Here is a 26,757-nt window from a genome sequence, read left to right as displayed (position 1 = left end):
AGAAATACAGGAAAGAGCCACAAAAGGTCTAGAACGAAGACTAACCTGAAGTGATGGAAAAGCCAAAGTGTGGAGAAATAATGTATCTGCTCTCCAAAACATAGAAGCTCATCAGTCAAGCATGGTGGAGGTAGTGTCATGTCTCACTAATCTTTATTGATGATGTAACTCATGATGGTAGCAGCAGAAGGAATTCAGAAGTTTACAGAAACAAGCTATCTGCCAATTTACAGAGAAATGCATCCAATATAATCAGGAGGAACTTCATCATGCAGCAAGACAACGATCCAAAACACACCACCAACACAACAAAGGACTTTATCAGGGGGAAAAGTGGAAGGTTTTAGACTGGCTAAGTCAATCACCAGACCTTAACCCTGTTAAGCAGCATTTCATTTCCTGAAGAGGAGGCTGAAGGGAGAAACCCCCCGAAACAAACAACAACTGAAAGAAGCTGCGGTACAAACCTGAAAAAGCATCATAAAAAAGCAACAAATGTGGTGATGTCAGTGTGTCACAGGCTTGATGCAGTTATTGCATGCAAGAATTATGCAACCAAATGTTAAGTGTTATTTACATTAAGACTTTCAGTTCCATTACTTTTGCTCACCTAAAAATTAGGTGGTCTGCCACCAAAAGTGCCACGTTCTAAGCTGTTTAAAACATCTAGATGTAAATATCAGGAAATGAAAGCTGAACTTTTGATCTACCTTCTCATATTCATCTGTATAGAGAAAATAACAGAATTGGTCTTGCTGTTACAATACTTTCCGAGGGGACTGTATAAAATCATGGAGGCTGTGGAGTAGTTTTTAAACTGGCAACCCATTAACTGTTCTGTCCATCTGAGCACAGGGCAGTGTGATTCATGCCACATTGGACCTCTATAAGCCCTTGTTGCAGTTCCCACTGTTGACCACTAGGTGCAATAATAACTGTGGAACTAACTTGGACAGTGAGTATGCTGACAGTTAGAAAGGCAAGCACAGGAAATCTGTCAAATGGCAATAAAAAAAAAATTGTTGGCCAATCAAAAGAGATAATTAGTATTTTAAAGTGTATGGGACTGTGAATGAGGTCTTTATGAAGATTGTTGAATGGCAGATATACATGACGACACTCCACCTGCCCCTATGGACGAGCTGCTACTGACTTTTGCAGAGATTTTTTAAATTTTGAAAAAAATGTCTGCATTCTGTCCACCTTAAAGTCCCCGTGAAGTGCCTCGAAACGCGCAGTGCTATTCGAGGTGTTGACGTAATTTCTATTGAAACAGGAAGTCAGGGCGGGACATAGGGTGGTTCCTCCCCCTTTTTAAATAGCCAGTAGCGTTTAGCTTACCTCACAGCCCGGGCTGAACCGTACTTGGCAGTTAGTACCATTGGAAAAAATGTCTGTCATAAAGCTGTGAGCTGGTGCAAATACCTCCTTCTTCAAAGCAAAGTGAAGGAATTCAAGCCATTTCCTTCTTAACCAACTTACAGTCGGTGTAAAACTGAATAAAACACGTGCGTTCGAACGGACAAAAACACATTCACGACCCGTGCTTGCCAATATGATTCTCTCGCTCAACAGCAAGGTGATTTTTTATAACGTTAGGGACGGAACACTTCAGATTCTAGAGAGAGACTCTGATAAGAAGCTGAAGTGCAGAATGATGTCATCAAAACTGTACTACATATTGGTGGTAGAGAGAGACTGTACATCGTCAATGCATACATCTTCTAAATGAGGATTTTGTCATTGTTTTGGAGCACACTAGCTTCTAGATAACCTTAAGGCCGACATATTCGTACTAAAAGCCACAAAACTTCCATTTTGATTTTATGGGGACTTTTAACTGCTTTATTTACTGTCTGCCTCACTGTTTTTTCCACCGCCCCGACTATTCAACACCGCCTCACAGCAGCGACTAGTGAATGCAAAATTCTGCCCATCTTTTGCTCTCTGCTTTCCTTATTCGTTCATTTTTTCTTTTATTGGCCTTCTTAAATGTCTCGCTTGAGATCATTGCTTCTTTCTTGATTTCTGCAAAGATTGCTTGTTTTTCCAGCATGTCTTACCCCACACGTTCTAGTTTTTTCAGGTCCTAGTATTCTGAACGCTGGTTTATTGTAACTAGCATTTCCTGATTTTGGCCATAGCCTGTTATGAGCATGGATTTACTTCACTACTGACCGTCTTTGCCTGTTCCATGACCTTGGTTATGAATTCTGACTATGTTTATAGTTTAAGCTTTAAGAAGCCGTGACATATTACTTCCTATATTTGTCTGACTTTTTCTTTTGCAGTCCCAATTTGCGATATTCACCTACACCATAAGTCCTCTGCTCAGTTGTCTGTCTCTGTCTGTCTCGCCCTTATTTGTCCTGCTATATTTACACTCTCTCTCTCTCTCTTTCTCTCTCTCACTCTCTCTCGCTACGTGCTGCAAGCTGACGTGAGGTGAATACTAATTGAATTGGAAGGACAGTCCGGAGAAAGAGCTCAGAATCCAAGACAAGAGATGAACACGCTTCCAAATTCTGACCTCATGTTTACTTTCCCATCCCTGTAAAGCCGACAATCAGTCTATAACCCCTAGTGGTCAAGCCAAGGGTGATTGCGATGAGGAAAACCGTCTCAGATAAGGGTAGAAGAAGTAATTGATCTATTCACGTCAGCCACTATCCATGTATTTGCGTCTCGAGCTTTCTTTTTTCTCACCTCAGTGGGTGTCTAGAGATAGATTTCTATACAGTGGTTTTGTGATAACAGTGAAATCGATACACACTAGTTATTACTGCACTCATTATACTGTAGATATATTGAGCACGAGCTCAGGATGTGACGTGAATTTCAGATTGTAATGATGTGTGGCATCAGACCATCGCCTGTGATTATAATGTAATCAGCAGATGGCAGCAGTGTGTGGGAAACACTGACGTTTTCTCACTTTAATAAGGCTCATAAGCATCAAGCATTCATCATTCAGCCTGGCATTTCTAAAGAGCGCCGTTCTCCTCTCATCACCCGTGGTATCAATCCGCCACGAAAGCATGGTGCACTGAAGAGTGGAAAGTAAAGCCACCCCATCTGTCTGAATGATAGAGTCACCTCGACATCAGCAAACGCACTGTCACAGAGTGTGTGTGTGTGTGTGTGTGTGTGTGTGTGAGCAAGGGGTTAGACTGAGTGCTGATCTGTCTTAGACTCATGTGCGTGTTTGTGCGCCGAGTGTTTGTTCAGATACGTTGTAGTAAGCAACCTTCAAAGCTCCTACAGTGTCATGTGTCTCATATTCACTGCATAGGCTGCGTAAACAAATCCCACAGTCCTCTCTGGACATGTTCCAAATCATCCCCCCTTCTTACTTGCATAAACACCACCACATCTCAGCATTATCAATCCACTGTGAATGACTTTATAGGTGGTATTGTTTTTAAACGGCACAGTGCATTATGGGAACTATTTTAAGAGTGCGCTGGCTGTTGTCTCTGGTTTTGGACAGAAAAATAGTATGTGGTTTGGGACACATCCACACTGGACCAATGGTGCCGAGACCTTTGCAATGCTGTTTATGTGGCCTATATAGCAAATAAAGAATGCGGGTTGGGACAAGTTCACGGCAGAGTGATGATGATGATATCTTTCTGGACGTGTCTGTGTCACCTGTAGTGTGTGTTTTGGGACACATTCACAGTAGATTGTGTTGCTGGGGCCAGTGTGATGCAATTTTTGTGGCCTATGTAGTGAATAGAGTGCGACTGAAAACACATCCACAGGGTACTGAGGATCATGAGATGTTTGTGTTTTTATCTCTCATGTCCTGAATCGAGTGCGATTTGGAACACATCCACACTACACTGGACTGATGATGGGTAAATGTTTGTGATGGTGTATATCCGGCTTTATATTTGTATGCTACATAGTGATCGAGTGTAGGGAACAGTAAGCAGGAAGCCATTGTCAACACCTGTCGCACTGAGAAGGGGTTGTATTGGTTCTTGAGCCTGAAGGATTACCCACAGGGTTATTATGGGATGGCAGAGTGCAGTATTTTGGGAATACAGTATAATTAAGTATGTAAAGAAGTGCTTACCGAGAGCGAGGGATCGTGGGTAGCGAGGGTGGGCAGCGTAGCCCAGCGCTCATTCTCCAGCTCCTCCATCACTTGGTTCATGGCACTCTTTAGCCACGTATCCACGGAAACGCCTACCTGTCTGAGCAGGTCCAGGCGAGCCTCTGCTTTCAGCTTCACTGTCTGGTAGATGGAGAAATAAAATGAACATCAGTACACACACACACTCACACACACACACACACACACACACACACACACACACACACACACACACACACACAGAGACAGAGGAAATTGCTTTAAACCACTATTACAGAAGCATGACCCTTCAACAAGATCGCAAACAACCATCCTTTGCATTCTTCCAGAAGTTTCCATCTACAGTGAAATTTAGAAAAAAAAATGCAAACAAATCCCTACTGCCACCCCCCCCCCCCCAAAAAGCACCACTTTTAAATAATGAATGCTAAGTACACTTCCTGTCAGCGCTTGACTGACGAATGCCGACGACGTCCTGCTTTCATGATCGACTACCAAAAAACCCAAAAGCTTAACATTCTCATGCTGACCTTTTACTCTCTTCTTTAATTCCTCTCTTCACCAATAGTTATCCATTAGCTCCTAATGGGGCAATTAAATATTCATCGGAGACTAATGGAGGATCGGTAAGGGAGAACTTATTTTAGCTGAAGAAAGAAAAACATTAAAGCAGTTTATTACATGGCGCTTGGTGGAGAACTCTCAATTATAACGTGCCTTTTAACCGCAGCAAAATGTCTTGAGAACATAAATATTGTAACTACATTACAGATTTGTACGTATACAACATTACGCAGATGATTACCAGCTATAATTGGACAGACTGCAAGAACCAGCTTAGGCCAGAAGGGGGAGCCATTCCTCGGTCAATTCTGATCAGTTCAAACTGATCATATTCCTTGAGCTGAGCATATTCCTTGATATATCTATATAATGTCGATAACATGATAAATGATTATGCAATACACTTTTCGGAGATATCATTGGTATGGTGATGGATTTAAAAAACATTTTTTAAAAAATAATTACAAATTGAATGGTACTGAATGGATGATGCTGATTTTATGTATCTTTGTAGGTATTAAAGAAAAGTGTTTTTTTGTTTAATTTACTACTGTTTTGCAGACAGTTTGTTCGCTAAATTATATATCGTGATACACGTTGTGTATTGTAGAAATGTATAATATTTGTGTCACAATCGCCCAGCCGTACACATTACCGTTAGCCTTTCTTTTCACTTCTACAACTTACATAATACTTAACACTGGTTTTAAAACTACATTAGTGACACTAGTTCAGTTCATTTTTTTAAAAGAATTGTAAGAATTGTTACTCTAGTTTCAAGTTTGCATATGCAGTGGGCTTAGGAATACAGACTTAAGAATTATTCAAGAATTCAGAAACATAAGACATACCGGAGATGTAACACCAGATTATTCGTTTCAGTGAGGCAGACAGGTTTCTGTTGTTAGTGTTAACACCTGCTTGCCTGAAGGCAGCTGTTTGTATTGTACTGGAATGATTATCATCAAACACGACGAAAGGAAACCAAATTATAACGTAAACGTTCCTCATCTACTATGCATGTTATATAGCTGCAAGTTTTTTTTTTTCCACCCCTTATTATCATAAACTAATTCTTCAGTTTTAATTAGGTGCCATTCACAACGGTGTCCCTTCACCGTACTGTCTTGGTTGAACAACCTCAGATATTAGCACAGTGTTACGTTTACATAGCTAGCTAAACACCCAAATAACTGGTTAGATCTGACTGGAACTGGAATGCTAGTGTTCAGATTTTTCATCAGTGAATATCTGACTTTATGTAGCTAGATATATTCAGTAGCACACACACACACACACACACACACACACACACACGTAACCCTTACCTCAGCTTTACGAATGTGCTCTTTGGCCTCCTCTATTTTGAACTCGAGTTCGTTGCGGCTCTGTTCTGTGGGAGGAGTCCCCTGTCTCTCGCACTCCTCCAGTGTCTGCAATTACAAACCCATCACTGATGGTCAATACGTATCGCCCACCAGCCATGCACCCAGCGTTTAACTCTGCACATCTAGTGCTTCAAATGGAAACAACTTCTGGGAGCAAAAAAAAACAAAAAACAAAAAAAACAAACAAAAAAAAAAAACAAAGAACACTATCCTTTCCCTAAACAGAACTGTAACTGAGCTTCTACCCATCCCTGGGGAAGTAAACAGTATCCAAAGTACGCAGGAAGTCACCCAATCACACCCAAACACCTGGCCAAAGCTCGGGTCTGACTCTACGCTAGTAGAAATACGCAAGGAGTTAATAAGAACCTATAAAAGGCTTTCCTTTATATGGACAATAATGCCTCCTGGAAAATTTCTGGCTCGTCTCCTCTTCTCCGATTACGACCACACCCCCTTTATTACAACCACCCATCTTTGGGCAGTAATTGCAGTCCAGGGTAGCACTGTTGCAATGTTCAGCTTGATGAAAGTGCAGTGCAATGCAACAGGGAATTACATTTACTGTCTTTCAAAACTGATAGCTTTTCACAGAATACATAAAGCAATGTAAGACCAAAAGAGCAAAAAGGTTCTGCTTTTCAGTGTACTGCGCTGTCTTGATTTTCTATCTTAAACAAAATTGCAGTCAAACGCATGTGTGTGCCTCACCCGTTTATAGTGGATGATGTTTTTGTGCTCTCGGGCTACACGTGTCGCCCACTTCCTGGCTTCCTTGTTGAGGCTGTGCTCCTCCGTGGTGCCTGTCTCCGACTCCAGTTGCCGGCTCTGCAACACACACACACACACACACACACACACACACACACACACACACACACACACACACACACACACACAAGCATGTACACTGGTTACCAGGCTGACAGACATCAGTATCTAGCTGGCACACACGAACTTAACTCTTTTTGTTCAACCAAAAGCTCATGCTAGTTCCATAAGCAGATCCTACACCATGTTTAAATTCTTCCCTCAGTGAACCAGAAAAAAATGAGCACGAGGACCAAGAGAATTCATCACATGGAACATGCAGGAATGAAGCAGGCAGACATGCAGAGAAACAGACTGTCATTAAGACCACATTAATATCTGTGCTGTATGGGAGTGCTTTAAAACCACTGGGAACGGTAATGTTCAGCGTTAGATGCCTGTTTTAAAGCTTTAAATGCCAGAAGCCATCCACAATTTCCCATCTCTCCTGGCTGCTTGCTGGGCCTCCTTTGGATGCATTTATTTCCTTCCAAAAACCTGGAAATGAATGCGAGCAATTAAGCCAGTAGTTGCAAACGTTAAAGTTTGATTGATGCTGATGTTAACGTTAATATGGACGCTCTGCGTGGCTTTAAAACAGAACCGTTTTAATCGGATATTCTGTTCGCGATTATAACGTAAACATTCCTCATCTACTATGCATGAGCCTTTCATATGATTTATATTGAACTACTGATGTTTTTTTACACGATACATATTTACATGTTTCCCAGAAGACAAAATAATAAATGTACACCGATCATCCTGCTCAAAAGTTTACACCCCCCTGACTCTTAATGTATCGTGTTACCTTCTTGAGCATCAGTGAATGTTTGCACCTTTTGTAATAGTCGTGTACGGGTCCCTCGATTATCTTCTGTGTGAAAAGACGGATCTCAACATCTTTTCTGAGAAAGAATGTGCAGGACCTGGAGGATTTTTCTGAAGAACAGTGGGCAGTTTAACTGCTCAGGACAAAACAAGGGACTCATGAAGAACTATCACAAAACAAGCAGTTGTCGATCAACTAGGTAACAACATACAGTATTAAGAATCAAGCGTGTGTAAACTTTTGAACTGGTTCATTTGTGTAAATTCAGTTAGTACTGTGTATTGTGAACTATACAGTATGTAAACATCTGTCATGTGAAATGTCTTATTCAGGGCAGAATTAACTAGAAAACGTAATGCAATTTTAATTACCGGTATCCTTTTTTATTATGTAAACTTATGACCTCAACCGTAGCTTCAGCAAATCATGAGAAAAGCACACTTAGAAAGGTTTTAGAATTTTTAAGCAGACCGACTGTTTTTCCACTGCATTTGTTTAACTGGCCCCTTACCCAACATGATTTTTGCAGGCAGACAGCCAAAGCAAGATTGAAACGTAACCTAAGTAAAAATATTGCCATTACGGACAGAAAAAATCCAATTTTGGTCAACACCAGATGATTTTCCAGCTTTCAGTGACAACGAATTCAAAAGAAATTTTTTTTTTTTTTTTTAACAGCTTTCCCCAAACCACTACACATACAGTATATTCAAATGTTCCGGATAGTATCTGATCGAATATCCTCAGTTGTCTTCAGTCCATCCTGGCACCTCTTCACTTAAGTATAATGACCTAAGTGCAGATCATCCTCACACTCAGACACACTCAGAGATCATAAATGCACGAATGATAAGCCACACAATATGTAAGCAAGGCTCTGCTTCAATAAGACTTCCTGTTAAGGTGTGTATGTGAGCGAGTATTCCAAACTGTGTGATATTATATGTCTTGGTCTGGATGAGGATCAATGCAAACTGCATTGAACAATTTAACAGCAGCAGAGAATCCCACATTAGTCAGAGGACACAGGAAGCAAAAAGCCAAACTACCAAAAAGCACTACATGACTACATCAGATAATCATCTGAAGATAAACACAGTGGACGCAGTTTAAACGATTCTTTTTTTTTTTTCTGTCTGGGTGAGCTTTACGATTAACCTCAGTCAGAAGGGCACTTTCTGGAGAGACGGTGTACTGATTAATACTCCACAGAGACATTCACATCAGCTTTGTGTGTGTATATACAAATAAGTATTGGACATGTCATATTTTTCAGTAAATATATTTCCAATGTGGCTATTCACATGAAATTTTTTCGAATATCCCATTCCATCAATATGTTTTGCAACAATAAGGTTGTGAAGAGGTCTTGAGAGAGCTCTTTGCTTTTACCCATCATGAGATGTTTCTTGTGTGACACCTTGGTAACGAAAAGCCTTTTTATAGACCATCAATGTACTAACCCAGCTGATATTCATTTGCACAGATAGGGGGTATAATTACTTACGGATTTCAGCTGGTTCCTTGCCTTGGAAAACTGCTTTTTCTTAGCGTGTTCAACACTTTTTTCCTGTGTCATTTCACTTTATTACACATAACTTCATTTATGGACTTTAATGTTGTGAATTTCCAGATTTCTTGAGGTAATATTGATGTCTGGTGAAAATTTCATGTGAATAGCCTCATTGGAAATATATTTACTGAAAAAAAAAATGTTGACGCGTTCAATACTTATTTCCCCTGCTGTATACAGCCTTGAATACATTTTGAATTGAGAATCGTTAGAAACGACTATCTTATTGGAATAATCTAGAGCTAATCTAATCGAAAAAGGCCAGGATCAGTATCACTCTAATTAGGCACTTATAACACACCACATATTTATGTTATAATTAATACTACCTCTAAAACTATCTATGAGTCTTGAGGCTTAACAGGATTAATAAAGCACTCGGACTCTTTAGGATCTCATTAGGATCTGAGAGTGAGCAGGTAATAAGTTCTCCAAAGATTTAGGTTTCCTGATTTAATTGCTATTCAAATACAGACCCAAAAATGACGGACTCACAGTGTACGTATTATATATGTATCATATACAGTATTGCGCATATATAGAGGTCTTAGGCACATGTAAAGAAATCCTGTACAGAAATGCTGCCTTCAAAAATAATTACATTAATCGTTTTCTACATAAAAAAAAAAACTACTATAAAGAGCAGTAGACTGCACTAAACTAAACAAAGACAATATTTGGTGTGACAAGCTTTGCCTTTAAAAATAAATCAGTAGTTTAGGATACACTGTGCAATTTTATAAGGAAATTATTAGGAAACTGGAGACTTCTGGAGGCTTTGCCACAGTTGCTTCTGCTCTTGCAGGTAAAACCTGATAGCCAGCATTCAGAAAATGTTCAAACATTTTGTGTAACATTGAAGTTTGTTTGGAAAAGTAATGTGTAAACTGTGTAAGTGTTGTTGGAAGATCATCAGGTGCGTATTGTGCGATTGTGTACACATAGCTATTGGGTGGAACTGACTGGAAATGGAAGAAAACTGGCTAAAATGCTAAATACTGAATGCCAGTACCGAATCCCAGTACCAAACTACCAGTGCTTTCTAAATAAAGGGTTTCTGCTTTCCAGTGAAACGGGATAAACAACAAAACTAACACCCATCCATTTTCAAATCCTTAAAATCTTAAACTGTCTGACACTGAAACAAACAGTGGCTAATTACTGAGGCGTTAATCGATCAACTTATTCTTAAACTGTTCACTTAAATAACTTCATAATCGAGATCTAAACAGCTTACATGCCGTATTATTGCTATGAAAGGAAAAGCCTGTGACTGAACAAAGCCAAACAATTGTACAATTCTGTCATTGCTTAGCACTTTCAATCGAGCATGGCATATTAATCTTTATGAATAACGTGATCTTCAGTGGCATCCAAGATTAATATTGTATTTAAAAAGGTTGACCATGTGTTCTACAGGGTGTCCCAAAAGTCTCCATACATTGGGGAAATGAGTTTATATTATATAAAGTGCTAAGCAAAAGAAATGCTGTAGAGCAAAGATGGCTCCAAAAATAATGAAATGAAATGTTTCTACATAAATAAATTCAACACTATAAAGAGCAGTAAACAATAATAAATGAAACAAAGTCAATATTTGGTGCAACGACCCTTTGCTTTAAAAATTAAAGCAATTATGGGCAATTAGGTAATTATGAGCACATTAAAGTGTTTTTTGGCATTAGATACATGTAAATCTATTATATGAGACCTTTAAAACAAAATTAGGCACGTTTCAAAAGCATAATAGGCACGCTTTAAGTAAGTACGCCTTTGACAAAAGAAGAACGTATTGAAATCATTCTCATGGCTGGATCGGGAAGCACACTGTACTTTCACTCTGGTTAACGGTTTCCTACATTAAGCATAACGCAGACTTCGACTACCTGCTGATTGTGGTGCAGTGGGATTTGCACCGTACTTCATAATCTATCTAAAGCGAGTGCTGCAGCAGCACTTCAGCTGTTTAGTAGATCCAGCTCTCCCCTGTTCATATGTACACTCTGCTCAAACAGGTCCACTTCCAGCGCTTCCATGGCCATCGATGCCATCGTGTTGTCATCTCGTAGACTGCCAACTACGCTGCATTCTGGAAATCTGAGCCCATCATTCGCGGTTTCCTCTACTGCTATGTCGGATTTCTCATTAACATGACGTTGATTGTCATCGTAACTGAGCTAGCAGTAACAGCGTAGGAGTCACAATGAATCGACTCCTACGAACTGAATCGAGTCGAACCGAATCTAAACCGAGCCACACGTTCTTAATTGCATTTACAGTCGAACGCCAATTACAGACGGCGATGTGCGTCAAAAACGTCAAAATGTGATATGAATGCGAAACAAACAAACAAACAAAAAAGTGTATGTTCGGTTCATTACATACGCGTGAATGAAAACCTGGTCACAGGATATTCTTAAATGCTGTCAGCGTCGGAGCTGTGAACGTGTAACGAATATCTAAAACGACACTAGCTTTGCCGCGGGAATATTAAGTCGTAATTTTAAGACGTTGTTTGGAGATACTAAGGGATAATCTAAATGAGAAAGTTCTCATTACTAAAATCTGGTCAGTAGTATCGTTTTGTCTTTTGGCTAAACTGGAGTTCTGTTTATATAATTACTGTTTTTTTTTTGTTTTTTTTTTTTGTTTTTTTAAATTGCTGTTGCTAACAGGACTGAACCAGGACTTTCAGGCTGTTGGAAATCACACTGCAAGTGCTAAATGAATCTATTTGCACAGACACCACTTTGTATTCTACTCTTTTAAGTAAAACCATCCCAAATTGTATATTCATTAAGGCAAAGACGCAAAACTGGACAAGATGTGCTGTTTTGTTCCTTTTAAGATGCATTCTTCAGTAGAGCCTGTAGATCAATAAACCTTCATATTTTTGTGTGCGTTATCAAGCTGTGCACAAGCAAACATTCAGCAAATCAGGGCCTGTGTGTCTGTGTACACATATATAGACATACACGTATATTGTACTCTGTTTGAAATAGTAATGGGGCTTAACTCAGTGCAGCGTCCAGGGGTTTACGAAAAGGCAGTAGTTTAAATTCTATCACACACACACACACACACACCTTTCTGGTAAACCTGCTATCTCTATCACGTCCCAGCATTATCATACTGCATATTTTTTTAAAAAATATAATACATGCAATGGAAACAAGTGCATTTTCTTGCAGTATAGACCAAGTGCATGATGGGAGTTTGTTAGCTGTGTGTCGCTCTACCTGGGCCAAGGTCATTCTCATCACACTGACTGCCGATGGCTCAATGTCCACCAACTGCTGCACGGAGCTCACAGTCTGAGCCAGGAGTCCGCGCGTGTGGACACACACACACACGGACACACACACACACGGACACACACACACAGAGGCAGCATAGGGAAACAAAGTTCAGAAGAGGAGGAAAAGAGAGATTAGTGGCAGGAAGTCAGTGGCAAACATTATCACGTTTTCAGATGGTAAAATTGAATACAGTTCAATTCTAAAAGCAGAACAGCCCTGCGACACGTACAAAGCAATGGGATAAAGATCAGAAACGATTTGAATGTCGGAGTTAACAAGCTGACAGTGTTACAGGGGTGAGAGCAGGATAGAAAGAGAAAATGAAAGGCTGAGTGAGAGATTGAAGGATGAACTGGGAGACGGATGGAAAGAACTACAGAGAGGAAGATTTAATCAGCCTGAGGCCGAGACAATAGACAGGACAAAGGGACCCAGGGAGAGAAACAGGGAATAAGAGAAAGTTAGATTGAGAGAGAAAGTGGTAGTATAAAAGACTGACAAGAGAAACACACCGAGAGAGAGAGAGAGAGAGAGAGAGAGAGAGAGAGAGAGAGAGAGAGAGAGAGAGAGAGAGAGATAGGGGGGTACAATAACGAGAGAGAGAAAGTGTGAGAAGTAAAACGAAAGGAACTGGGCGCAGGAATGTGAGACATAGATAGAAAATGTAATGAGAGCGATTGTGAGAAATAAACAAAGACAGAGAGAGAGAGATAGATTATAGATTAAGTAGAATAGATTAATAAACTGATTAAGACATAGATGGGGAGTGAAAACGTGAGAGAGGAATTTAGGAATTTCGAATTTAGTAGACAGGACAGCAAGATAAGGAGAAGATGAATAAAAGAGAGAGAAGGAGAGAGGGACGAACTGTTAAAGAGCAGAAAGAAAGGGAGAGAGAAAGAAATAGTGAGAGAGGGAGATGCAGCAGAAAAGAAAAGGAGAGACTGAATAAGAGAGAGAGAGAGAGAGAGAGAGAGAGAGAGAGAGAGAGAGGTGGAGTGCATGTACGAGGGAGGTGAGTGAAAAAGAAAAAGAATAACAAAGGATGTGAGGCACAAGAAAAGAAAGATGGAGAGAATAACGAGGAGTCAAAGAAAGAAAGAGAGAAAAAAGGGTGAGTGGACATATATAAAGGAGTTGGTTTTAGCTGTGAGAAAGGACAAAATGTCAACTTAAATACCAGGAACAAGCTTTATTTCAAGCTGAGAGAGAGAGAGAGAGAGAGAGAGAGAGAGAGAGAGAGAGAGAGAGAGAGAGAGAGAGAGCGGGTTTAATCAGAGCTATCATTGTTTAGTCACGCGAGTGTTTCCGACACATCCGGAGGTGTCTGCTGAACGGGGTAAATATAGAAAATGAGGATGAGACTGCTGACTGAGTGTGTGTGTGTGTGTGTGTGTGTGTGTGTGTGTGTGTGTGTGTGTGTGTGTGTGTGTGTGTGAGTGAGAGTTTTTTCTGCCCAAGGTGTGGCACGATGCTGAGGTGTATAGGTGTGACACTCATGGGTGATAAAGAGATAAAAACCAAAATTAAATGCAGTGGAAAGATGCGTCTGTTTTAAGAAAAAGCAAAAATAGCAGGCTTGAATTTTCCGGCAATTTTTCTGTCACATGCGACGACGTCTCACGTCTCCTCTCTTTCTTACTCTCTCACAGGGTCCAGGTTCCATCAATGGGTTTCCTCCGGGTTTTCCAGTTTCCTCCCATATCCCAAAAACATGCTGATAGGTGACTCTAAATTGCCCCTAGGTATGAAAGGTTGTGTGTGTGTGTGTGTGTGTATGGTGCCCTGCGATGGACCGGTGTTCCAGTGACACCCAGTGATCCTGGGATAGGTTCCAGATCCACCACAACCCTGACCAGGATAAAGAAGTTACTGCAGATGAATGAATGAGTGAATGAATGTCACGTCCACCTTTATTCCGACCCTTTCTGTCTTTTCCATATAAATGCAGTTAATGACTGTAGCTCATCTGCTGTCATGGCCAATTTGTCAGCCCTTCTCCACACCGTCCATCAATGGAAAGAGACCATAGGACTAGATATTATTGGACAAAACACTGTTTCTGGAGGAAGCAGGCAAGATGAAGACCCAGAGTTGGTCTTTTTTACATATGCAGAGTGAAAACAACCTCATCTACAGTACATCATACAGTACGTGAACTGTTATTGTGTGTGTGTGTGTGTGTGTGTGTGTGTGAGTCTCTCACTGTGTCACTGTCGCACGGTTGGAACTGTAAGTCCTGCACTTTGTGGAAAACAGGATTCTCCTGCAGGAACAGCTGCTGATTGAAGTCCTGCCCCACCTGGATTTAGAGATATACAGTTAGTTCGTGCGTGTACGCAATAGCGCCCACAGAGCAAGTTTATGTATTTCAAAATTAAAAAAACAAAACAAAACAAAAAAAATCCCAAAATGTTCAAATGATTTAATATTGAACATCCTAATTTCAGTCACCTAACACAAGCCTACAGAAACATTGGATTCCCAACAAACGTTTGCCTAAATGAACTTCATCATCACGTTCCCTGCGTCGCAATTCACCTACTCGGACTAGGCACTCAAGAGGTACTCTTTTTCTAAAGAAAAAAGTACAGATGTTTGAGTGTGTAGAAAACGAGTACGCAAGTACGGGGACATACAGCACTCACACGTCATGTAAGGGAAGAGATCGCCGTTGCCTAGTTACGCACAACGTCACCGTAAACAAACATTTCAACTTTTATTCCTTACAGAATTTCTCCTATAGAGTTTCATTCTTTCGGTCTTTCCCCTCATTTATTTTTTACACGTTTCATTTACACCTCTTTAAAATGCGTCCGTGAATTCGCCGACGCAAACAGTCACAAAACTCCTCCCTCCCTGCTTTCATTAACTGAAAAAGTGTCCACGGATCCACGCTTCGAAAATCTACGGGAAATACTAGACCATCCGGGTACCTCTGGGATACTCGTTTCAACATACTACGATTTGCAACACGCTCATTCTGATCTCTATTTGGGAGACACTATTTAGGACGGATAGAGGGGAGAACTGGGAAGCTGTGATTGTTTTGGAAATTTAATAAAAAAAAACATTATTACATGTCAGTCGTTAATGGTTTCCAACAGGTGTTTCAATTGGTCTGTGACTGAATACTAAAAGGCATTCTGTTATGAATATAATGCACTATGTAGAGCGAATGGGAAGTGATTAGGAACTGAACTGTAAGGCCTATCGTCACGGTCTCATGAGCTTGAATCGTGATGATGCCACAGTCATCCATGGGCAGGAGTCAAGAGCAAAAACTGGTTGTGCTCTCTGGGCAGGAGAGACGGCATACTCTCTCTTTCCCGTCAATAACAATGACGCTAGCCAACTGCATGTGTATGTGGGGCTAATCACGCTAATCATGCCTGCGTAAGAGGGCAAATACAAAATGGGCCCAAGTCAACAAAACTGATTCATATTTAATCAAGAATCATGCAATAGCTAGCTGAAATTCACTACAGTCCACACAAAGATACTTCCAAAGTACTTGCAGTTTGTGAACACACACACACACACACACACACACACACACAAAGAGCTACAGTATGTAACATAAGGAGCCCCAGGGACAGCAGGTTAGCCTGCAGATATATTTCTGAGTGCAGGGGAGAAGTCCTGTGGATTTATGTACACAGTGTGTGTGTGTGTGTGTGTGTGTGTGTGTGTGTGTGTGTGTGTGTGTGTGTGTGTGTGTGTGTATGCAGCAAAGGGAATTGCTTCATAGGAGAGCAGTTAATGGGACGCTGGCAACATACAGCTATTTCTGAGACTGAAAGGAGCACAGAACAGGGAAACACAGAGACAGATTGGGTGCTGATACTGAAATAAAAGGTGCGGTGTGTGTGTGTGTGTGTGTGTGCGCATGTGTGTGTGTGAGATAGAGTGTGTGAGGGAGAGAAAGACAGAGAGACAGAGAGAGAGAGACTCACTCGACTGGACTTGTCCAGCAGGAATTGGAACGTGTTGTGGACGGCCTGGAATGCTTCCAACTCTGTCCGGCAAAAAGACATCAAATAATCCTTCACGTGTTCATACACACTACCATCCAGAGCCTGAGAGAGCGAGAGAGAGAGAGAGACAAAGAGAGCGAGAGAGAGAGAGAGACAAAGAGAGCCAGACAAAGAGAGAGACAGAGACAGAGAGAGACAAACACACACACAGATTATACAGTATTAGTATTTTGAAGGTGGTTTACAAGGACAAAGCGAGGAAGTGTATGGCGAGCTTGTGGTTCCTCTGTCCCGACCCAGTTCAGCAGAAATGTCCTGGCCATGTGTTTCTCAGCGTTGTGTAATCTTTGGATCAGAGCTGAGCAGCAGCTGCTGGGAAAAGTCAGCCAGTTCAGATTCCACGGCCTTGACTCGCAAAAACAAAAGTGAAAACCACCTTCTCTTCTCCGAACTAGAGCTTTAATCAGTCCGGAGTTTAAACCCGGCCCGATTCGCTGCACCAAGTTTTGAACCTAAACCTCAATACAGCCGGACAAGATTCATCCAAACCTGAGCGTGACCTGATTCCCTACCAAACAGACGTGTCAGTCAAAAGTAAACGTCACTTTAACATAGCTAATCGATGCCTTCAAATAAATAACACCCCAATACATGTGCGCCTTAATTAACTTTACACAACCTATGAATGTGTTGTTCTCTGGGCAATGGCACACAATAATACAGTGTAATACAGTCAAATCCATCTAATCCAGATGTTTCCAAAGTAGGGACCTGCCACGCAAAAGAACAACTTGATTTAAATCTACACAGGCAAAGATACTCTTAACACGTGATTCAATTGATGTATTTTATCACAAGATGCTGTCTGACTATATTTTTGTGAATATATTTTTTGCTTTTTGCGATGTATCCGATCACAATACATCACAATATTTCGAAAAGTGACAGTATTTATAAAACTAACAGACATTTGACAACATGACAAAGTGATTCATATGTACTACTGAAATGTTTTTTGATTTATTAGAACGGTTAAGTAGGCCACAAACAAACAAACTGGAGAACATAAGAACAACAACAACAATGCTTTATAATGAACAGTGGAGATGCTAGTAAGGCAGCAGTCCAAAAATAGCCATCGTTCTTACAATCCCATTTAAAAGATCCATAGAACTCACTCGAAAACAATTATTTGCTGATCAGCTTCTCATCTTCATTTTGCTCATCACTACTTGTCCTGACTGGCTGGATATTTGTTTGTTTGTTTGTTTATTTATAGAGGCAAGTAGTGATATTCAAGGTGACCAACCCCACTGGCTACAGATTTACCAAGCCTACCAAGTCATTTCATGGACTGCGAGTAAGGGCAGGTATTAAATTTGCAGAAGCTTGTTTCCGTTTCTGAATGCTGAGAATGTGTATTGTAATTATGCCTTAGCAAAATAAGAAACCCATGACTTAATATTTCCGCACTAAAGCTGGTTTCAAGGAAAACAGGATATATTAACATATGAACATATTCACCCCATGTCCGCACTTCCAATACCAAGACTTATTCCATATACTGTATAAACACATTTAAACAGAACACACTCTTGGCTTAGTGGTTAGCACGTTCGCCTCACACCTACAGGGTCGGGGGTTCGATTCGTGGCCCTGTGTGTGCGGAGTTTGCATGTTCTCCAAGTGCTGCGGGGGTTTCCTCCGGGTATTCCAGTTTCCTCCCCCAGTCCAAAGACATGCATGGTAGGCTGATTGTCATGTCCAAAGTGTCCGTAGTGTATGAATGGGTGTGTGAGTGTGTATGTGAGTGTGCCCTGTGATGGATTGGCACCCTGTCCAGGGTGTACCCAGCCTTGTGTCCCATGCTCCCTGGGATAGGCTCCAGGTTTCCCCATGACCCTGAAAAGGATAAAGCGGTATAGAGGATGGATGGATGGACACTCTTGGTTTATTTAAGGTTCAGTTAAAAAAAAAAAGTCTCACTGCCTTTAGTCTGCATTATTCTTGAATTTCAGTTTCACTCTCCCAGTAGTGTTCGAATCTCCAGATTAGTACATTTATAAATAATAAGTAAATAATAGCCATGGTATATTGTGAAAATGTCTTCAAGTATTGTGATCTCCTGTGATCACCTTGGTGTGCTGCCTTTTTCCTCCCGACACCCTCAGCGAATGGACTGAGCAACTACTAACTAGCAACTAACTAAATTGACCGAGCTATGCATGTATAAAATGGGATAATTAGGTCTTGTTTGTGAAGTTTTGTGTGTGTGTGTGTTGTAGGGTATTGCCAGATTGTGAATCAGTGCATGCTTCCTTTTGATAGGGGGGGAGGTCTCTCTCAACTCTTAGTCATCTATTCTGTTATGTCTCTGTAAGTTTGTGTGTGTGTGTGTGTGTGTGTGTGTGTGTTTGTTTCCTGGCTCATAGATTATTCTATGATTTGCTACCTTTGCTCTCAAAGCAGAGGGAAAACTTCAACTTCCTGGTTTTGTCAAGAAGTGAGAACATGCACAATGATTCATCCCAGGTAGAAGACGATTCCAAGCCAAATATGGATGAATATAGCGACATATGGGTCAGTTATGTTATAATAATGGCAAGCATACAGTTTAACATGCTGGTTAAGGTTTTTTAAAGGATTTAGAAGCTGGACCAATTGCAGCGGATCGTACAGTATCTAACACTTGTGTCAGCCTTCTGGTTCTGGTCCATTTTAAGCCCGAGATATGGTGCGGTCTCTTCAGGGTTGAGTCCTGGTTGTGTTCTGGCAGACGGATTCCAATGAATTTGGTGTGGATCAGTGTCAGTGTGGATCAGTGGTGGTATGTGGTCCAGATGAAAAGTTTGGTAAGTGTGCGCCAGCATTTGGGCCACGACTCATAATTTTTATAGACAAACCACTTGCACAGCAAAGTCATTCCTGACAGAGGTGTGAGTGACGGTTGGTGCTGAGGGGCAGTAGCACAAGCACACAATGTGGTGACAAATAAGGGAAATCCCAGCAGTCCCACTTTTAGATTATGAGCTGTTCTCCTTCTCTGGCCTGGACTTCCTGTCTGCAGATGACCATTTAAGGAAAAAACAGAGGCCAAAACTGGACAATGACTAAACAACTTCAGTGTTTTACCTGAAACCAGTCTCGAAATATGAACGTACGGATTTCTCATGCTGGAGAAATGAACGCTCACATTGGATTTATACAGCGTTCATTATGATTCTTTCCACTTGCTATGTATAAAACATCACATGATTTTCATTCATCGTGACAAAAGCAAGGGCTGATGTACACCGTTGATTTTTTCATCAGAAATATTAGATACTGTAAAAATGAAGATTTCTTTAATCAAGGCAGAATCACAACCCATCTAATAACGGATTTATTACCACATCCCAAATGAAGTGTGCCATGAGAATTAAAGTCTAGGAGATATTTTGAATTGTGTGATTGTATTGTATTATTATCCACGCAAAATCATGCAAACCCTGCAATATTCGGAGCAGCTTGCATTTTTTCTAAATTACAGCAGATTTTCTGCAGATTTGGGCTAAGACGTGTCATGTGACGTCATCACAACGCACGTTCGGCCAAAGCCCTTTTTGATCCACGTCGATGAGTACAGCCAAAAGGTCTTTTATTGTACAGACAAACATCACTGTGATAGACCGCACAAAACAATTTTGTGCAATTGAGATTTCGCCAATTCAAGTTAAAAAAAAAAGTGCACATTTTTGAAAAAAGCCGCAACAATCACAAAGAAACTTCACAAAATCCTTTACGGACTGATTTCTGTCTTCCAGCATGAGCTAGAAATCAATTCGTTGCTTCAATAAGCCCCTAAATGAACACAGTGTGGCAAAAATTATGTATTTTTGTAGGCAACCCGACAGTTAGCATCCCCCTGGTTCCCTTGACAAAAAAGCCACACGGATTATTGCAGAAAATAAGCTCTATGACCGGCAAAAGTTTATGATTCTTACACGTTCTGTTCAAGATAATCTTCACAAACGAACACAACGTTTATGAATTTTGAAGCCTAAATGCAATCGTAAAAAGTAAACAGTTAAAGGTGGTCTATAAACAAACTACACCACGGTGACAATTTCAACATCACCACCAGTAAACTGTATAGCACTGCAAATTGAAAATACTATAAACTGCTAAATCTACAAGTTGGAAAGTTTGAGTTGGAATAGTTTGCAAGATCGTGAGTATAAACACAACGAGACTGTAGTAGACGAGTTTTCCTGTTCGGCGTGATGACGTTTAATGTCCCTGACAACCTCCGTAATCCCATTTAGCCACTTTTAGCAGACGTCTTTTACAAGGCACGTTCGAGACATTTAGCACTCTATATTGTGCTCAACAGAAAGAAACACTGTAATGTTCTCGTAATGCACTTATGCGTCAGCACTGACTACTGATACTGGTAGCGTTTAAGCTTTTTTATGTAAAAGCTTTAGACAAAAGAGTTTTTCAAATGCTGTGAATGTAAAAAAAAAAAAAAAAAAAAAAAAAAAAAAAAAAAAAAAAAAGGTTCAGGAAAGGTTACATAAAAGATTGCATAAACGGGTAGTCTACTAAACATACAATTTTGTAGTTTTAGTACAATTGGATAAAATGTTGGCCAATTATGATATTAATCTGTTGGTTATATTTATATTTATACATCTGGGAATGTGGTAGCTTGAATATTTAAAAAAAATAAAATAATCCTTTAACCAGTGACCAAGATTTCTCAGGCATTCAGTTTTCCCCTCACGGTGAATTTGACACATTCTACCTTCATATGAAACGCGACATCTTTCAGCCACCTAATGTGGGAAGAGGATTTGAGATTTTCCCAGTTAAACAGGACGAGACAGAGCGCTAGCAGGAAGATAAGAGCAAAGTGGTAACTGTGGAAAATGCACTGAAACAGGGAAGAGGTACTTTTTTCATCTAATCTGCATATATTATCGTGGATTGTATTTTGTATAGTCATACCTTTCTATTAAGTTGAACAATCAATAAAGACACTTAACACAGAAAATAAGAAATGACAGCACAGTTCAGCAGTTCCGCTTCTGGTTGGAGTGATCACTTGGAAACCACTCACTGCTGCTGAGGATGGCCTCCACATGGACAACCTAAAGATACACTTATAAACCATGAAGATGGCTTTGGACTGCAGCTGATATGAAAAGTTTTGCTATAGCGGCTTAGGACTACAATGCTAATGATCACTTTAGGAAACAGTTTTGCACACAAGTCTCGATCAGTGAACAGTTGATAACTTCTTCAAAATATAATGAATTTATGCTTACACAATTGCACTTTTTTTACTATATAGCACACAGTTATAGAAGGGATTTATTTATAATTGTACGATCTGGTGTCACCCAGATGAGGACGGGTTCCCTTTTGAGTCTGGTTCCTCTCAAGATTTCTTCCTCATGTCGTCTCAGGGAGTTCTTCCCTTGCCACCATCACCTCTGGCTTGCTCAACAGGAATAAATTTATACATTTAAAATTGATATATTTCTGTAAAGCTGCTTTGTGGCATTGTTAAAAGCGCAAATACAGATCAAATGGAATTGAAGTGTAGCAGTTCTACAGTTAGACAACAGAGGGAGCTCTTGATATTGTAGCCCAGGCAGCCAGTACACTTCCCATACAGTGCATGAGAGGTGTAGGAAAATAACAGAACAAAAGAGAGCAATGCAGCAAACCAGAAAAGGGAACACACTGCGAGAACAAACAACAAAAAAACAGACTAGAACAGACAAAGCTATTTGCTACACATGCAGTTTTTCCCAGTGCACGCTTTTGAATGCAGACAGTGACAATAAAAGACAGCAGGCAGAAAAGATGATGTCTCCTTAGTGACAGAACAGCCATATCGAACCAACTGAACCAATGAGAAACAAGGAAGGTGGGCAGAAAGCCTGCCTGTGATTCGCCAGCTGGCGGCCCCGAAGCCCTGACTGTTCAGATATCAATAATTCACTGTGGGCTCCTAGCGTTTGGATCGCACTCGCACGGCCTGAAGTCAAACCCTCGTTAAGAAGCGGTGGAGAGGAGAGATCACGTAGCACTTCAGCCACACAGAGAGAAAAGACCTGATGGCACTACAGCACCACAGTCCAGCTCACTAATGCTTTTACACGCAAACATTCACGCCAATCATTACTTCTCAAATTGATGAGAAATCATCCAAAATTTTCACATAGTACTTTCTGTTTTCTTAGTAACATGACGAGATGTGGGTTTTGTTTTTTAGTGTGCGTGTGTGCGTGTGTGTGTGTGTGTGGGGGGGGGGGGGGGGGGGGGGGGTTGAGGGGGGGTTGGATAACTGCAAACGAGTGAAAAAATGAATAGTTAGTGAGGAAATTATGTTTATAGATGCTATAATGTAAGCCATGACAAGAATTAACTTGTTTCCTGAAATGTTCCACAACATTAAACGTAACTAGAAACTGATTAAAAAAAAAGGTATGACATCATTCTTTAATAAATAAAAGCATTTTTATAATTGTTGCTAAATTGCTGTGGTATAAGAGAAAACTTCGGGGTGGCAACGCACGCCGTTGTTGAATCTTTTCCTATAATAAGCTCGTGTTTTATTCCTTATCATACGTCAGCACTAATCATAATCATACGTCATCACTACTAACAAGCTGAGCATGTGACTCAGGAAAGATATACACTTCTAGAGTGAACCCAAATGTCTGAAGAACTGAATTATTAAACTGGCCCCATCAGGAACTGTACAATCCAACTCGCCTTCAGTTTTGATCATAGGCCAGGTTTACATTTGCTTTTACGTTTGAGTATGTGTACGTGAGCTGGCTGCGGATTTTACGTTCATTTGGTACATTGACGCTGTGCGTTGGAATACCATCATAAACAGTGGGGTGCGGTATGTGAACAATGCATACGTAAGTAAGATTTATTTATAAAGCACATTAAAAATTTGGACTGACCAAAGCATCGTGCCCCTCTATGACAAGACATGAATTCCAAAATGGAAATAGCTGCTGGTAAGTAAGAGTCTAGAGGTGTAGACCGCATATACTAGGTCACCCTTGAGTTTTAATTGTGATTAATGACCTGAAATTAGTGATGGGAATTTTGCCTTTTTTCAGCGATTCGGCTCATTCGGCTCAACTCACCAATAAGAGTCGACTCCTTTGGCTCCCAAGTGGCTCACTGGCATTTTTATTTCTAAAATGGACCAAGTCTGTTATAATAAGCTCCACTATTCTGATTCTCCACTAGATTTTGGAGCGTGGCTGTGGGGATGTGCTCATTCAACCACCAGAGCACTAGCAAGGTCAGGCACTGATGTTGGGCGAGGAGGCCTGGTGTGCAGTCTGCATTGCAATTCATCCCAAAGGCGTTCAGTGGGGTTGAGTTCAGGGCTCCGTGCAGGACATTCAAGATCTTCTTCACCAAACTTAGCAAACCATGTTTTCATGGACCTCACTTTGTGCACAGAAGCACTGTCATGCTGGAACAGGTTTGGACCTCTTAGTTGCTTTTAATAAATAAATAATATTGTGCGCTTCCCACATTGTGGCACCAGTTTGCAGAAGAACCACATAGTATACGGGTGTGATGGACAGGTGTTCACAAATAGGAGCACATAGCAACCATCATGAAATATACTCTCTGCTGTCGCTACAAGATTGGATTAATGGCCTGATATTAGTGATGGGAATTTTAGCTTTTTTCAGCGACTCGTCTCTGATTCGGCTCCCAAGTGGCTCACTGGCATGTTTATCTCTAAAATGGACAAAGTTTGTAATACTGTGACCAGCGTTTGTTCCTCTATGCCTAACTAGACCCGAAACTGCATCTATCTTCTTAATAACAAAATAATTGTAAAATCAGCAAGGCACTACAAATCTGTGTGAATCTCTGCATATCCTGATAAACGAACACCTCTCCTAATATATCTGACTACATATGGTACGTCTTCAACAAGCAGCAGTGCAGCAAAGCTGAAACTCATACACATGTCTCACCATTCAGACTAAAAAACAGCTCCAATGTTGAAAAGTGGTTTCCATGGAAGCATTTTGGTTAAAAGACACTGCCAAAGTAACAGCATTGCCTACATCTACAAAAAAAATAAATAAATAGAGGGATGGAAAAAAACACAAGGCTCATGTATACGAGTCGGCGCTGAAGGCTCACCTAAAAGAGATGACTTGTCTGTGTTGGCGCTGATGATGTGTTTTCACATATTATCATAGCATCCTCGACTCCTACCAGGTTCACTGTTGCACAAAATCAGAGGAAGTGGCCAAAAAGGTATTCTGGTGCTGGCCAGGTTATGTCTCGGCTCTGACCGCCTTGTAGTCAGAGATACACATCCAAGTATGTGAACAATGGCACTTGCGCAAATTCTGCGTCTGCCATGTACCTCTCACTGCAGAACCAATACGTCCAGGGGAAGGGGTTGGACCTGATCCAGCTCCTCCTACTTGGGCGGATTAGAATGAATAGTCCAGGTTGCAGGAGACAACTCAGTGTGTTTTAGGCTACATAAGTTTGTTGTTCTGTGCTGTAGAACCTCCTGTGAATAGGGTTAGGGTTATAGGAGTTGGATCAGGTCCAGGTCCACCGCCTGGACTTTTGGTTCTGCAGTGAGGACTATCATGTGTCAAGTATAGCCCCAGCCTTAGGCTTTCTTCCAAGCCATTTATCTTGGGAGGAATCAAATGTTAGCCAAATATGTTACTTACCTCAATGTACTGCAGAGGTAGTGACTTTATTCTTACAAACCTCAAGTACAAAAAAGTTGGGAAATATGTGAACGGTAATACAAATAAAATGACCTGTATTCAATTCTAAATAGTACACCAAATGATATTTGATGTTTTACCTTATGAAATGAATTTTCTGTAAATATACACTCGTTGCAAATTTGATGCCTGGAACACATCCCAAAAAAAGTTGCAACAGGAGCGGGTTTACCACTGCATTACATCACCTTTCCTTTTAACAATACTTAATAATCATTTGAAGATGGAAAACTACAATTGATCCAGTTTTGAAAGCTGAACTTTTTTAAAATTTTTTATTCTTCCATTATGCAGGTCTTCAGTACCGGATATCTCTGATGACACAGCCACGCTGTTGTAACATGTGCAGATTGTGGCTTGGTGTTGTCATGTTGAATAAGCATGGACGTCCATGACAAAGTACCCTAGAAGACAGTATGCACTATATGCTGACCATAACAAATCCTCTGTCCTTTTTGAACATCCCATAGCACATTTAGTCCCCCTGTGTGGTTATAACCTCTACTTTTCTGGGGAGGCCTTCCACTAGAATTTGGAGCATAGCTGTGGGGATTTTCTCCATTAAGCAGCAAAAGCATTAGTGAGGTCAGGCACTGATGTTGGGCGAGGAAGCCTGGGGTGCAGTCTGCTTTACAATTCATCCCAAAGGCGTTCAGTGGGGTTGAGGTCAGGGCTCTGTGCAGGCCACTAGAGTTCTTCTATACCAACCTTGGTAAACCATGACTTCATGGACCTCACTTTGTGCACAGGGGCATTGTCATGCTGGAACAGGTTTGGGCCTCTTGGTTCCAGTGAAGGGAAATTGTAATACTACAGCATACAAAGACATCTTATAAAACTGTGTGCTTCCAACTTTGTGGCAACAGTTTGAGGAAAAACCATATACTGTATGGGTGTGATGGACTGTGCTTATTAACAATGGTTGGTCAAAGTACTGCCGAGTCCATGTGGTGATATCCAAAACAGGAGTATGCTTTTTAAGGCCGTCCCTTCTGAGGGATCAGAGGTCATGGGCATTCAGTTGTGTGTTTTTTTTACTCACCCTTTAGACTCAGATTTCTCCAGATTCCCTGAATCTTTTAATGATATTATTTACTGTAGATTCTGACATACCTCAAATCCTTGCAGACATCCTTGAGAGAACTGTTGAACGTTGACTTACCTCTGTCCCAACTTTTTTGGAACGTCTTACAAGCATCAATTTTCGAAGGGGCATATATTTGCCATTATCAGATAACCAGCGCTTGTCTAATGTGCTGACTGTATGTGTTCATGTTTAGAACAATGCTCCAGGCACATCTGGCACTCATCCCTAACGTTGTTATGCTGTGTCCTTAACATCTGCATTACCCATGATGCTCAATCATGACTGCACATGCACACATGCGATGTTTCATTACGAATCTCAGTTAACAAT

General features: G+C 40.8%; 1 protein-coding gene across 3 annotated transcripts in view; it reads right to left on the bottom strand.

Moving 5' to 3' along the window:
- The window catches only part of LOC108264589 (F-BAR and double SH3 domains protein 2), a 107,471-nt gene that overhangs the window by 11,018 nt on the left and 69,696 nt on the right, over positions 1-26,757 (bottom strand). For 2 of the 3 annotated variants that reach the window (XM_017466254.3, XM_017466255.3), the window contains exons 9-14: positions 16,525-16,647; positions 14,775-14,870; positions 12,509-12,583; positions 6,766-6,882; positions 5,995-6,099; positions 4,082-4,243 (exon numbers count right to left, since the gene is read on the bottom strand). In XM_017466254.3, the coding sequence (XP_017321743.1) occupies positions 4,082-4,243; positions 5,995-6,099; positions 6,766-6,882; positions 12,509-12,583; positions 14,775-14,870; positions 16,525-16,647 (678 nt within the window). The remainder of the gene's footprint in view (positions 1-4,081; positions 4,244-5,994; positions 6,100-6,765; positions 6,883-12,508; positions 12,584-14,774; positions 14,871-16,524; positions 16,648-26,757) is intronic. The other variant, XM_017466256.3, reaches the window with a different exon arrangement.

Source organism: Ictalurus punctatus, chromosome 4 (assembly GCF_001660625.3).
Source record: "Ictalurus punctatus breed USDA103 chromosome 4, Coco_2.0, whole genome shotgun sequence".
Classification (NCBI taxonomy): domain Eukaryota; kingdom Metazoa; phylum Chordata; class Actinopteri; order Siluriformes; family Ictaluridae; genus Ictalurus; species Ictalurus punctatus.
Note: the sequence above shows the minus strand (reverse complement) of the source record. Positions and strands in the feature narration are given on the sequence as shown.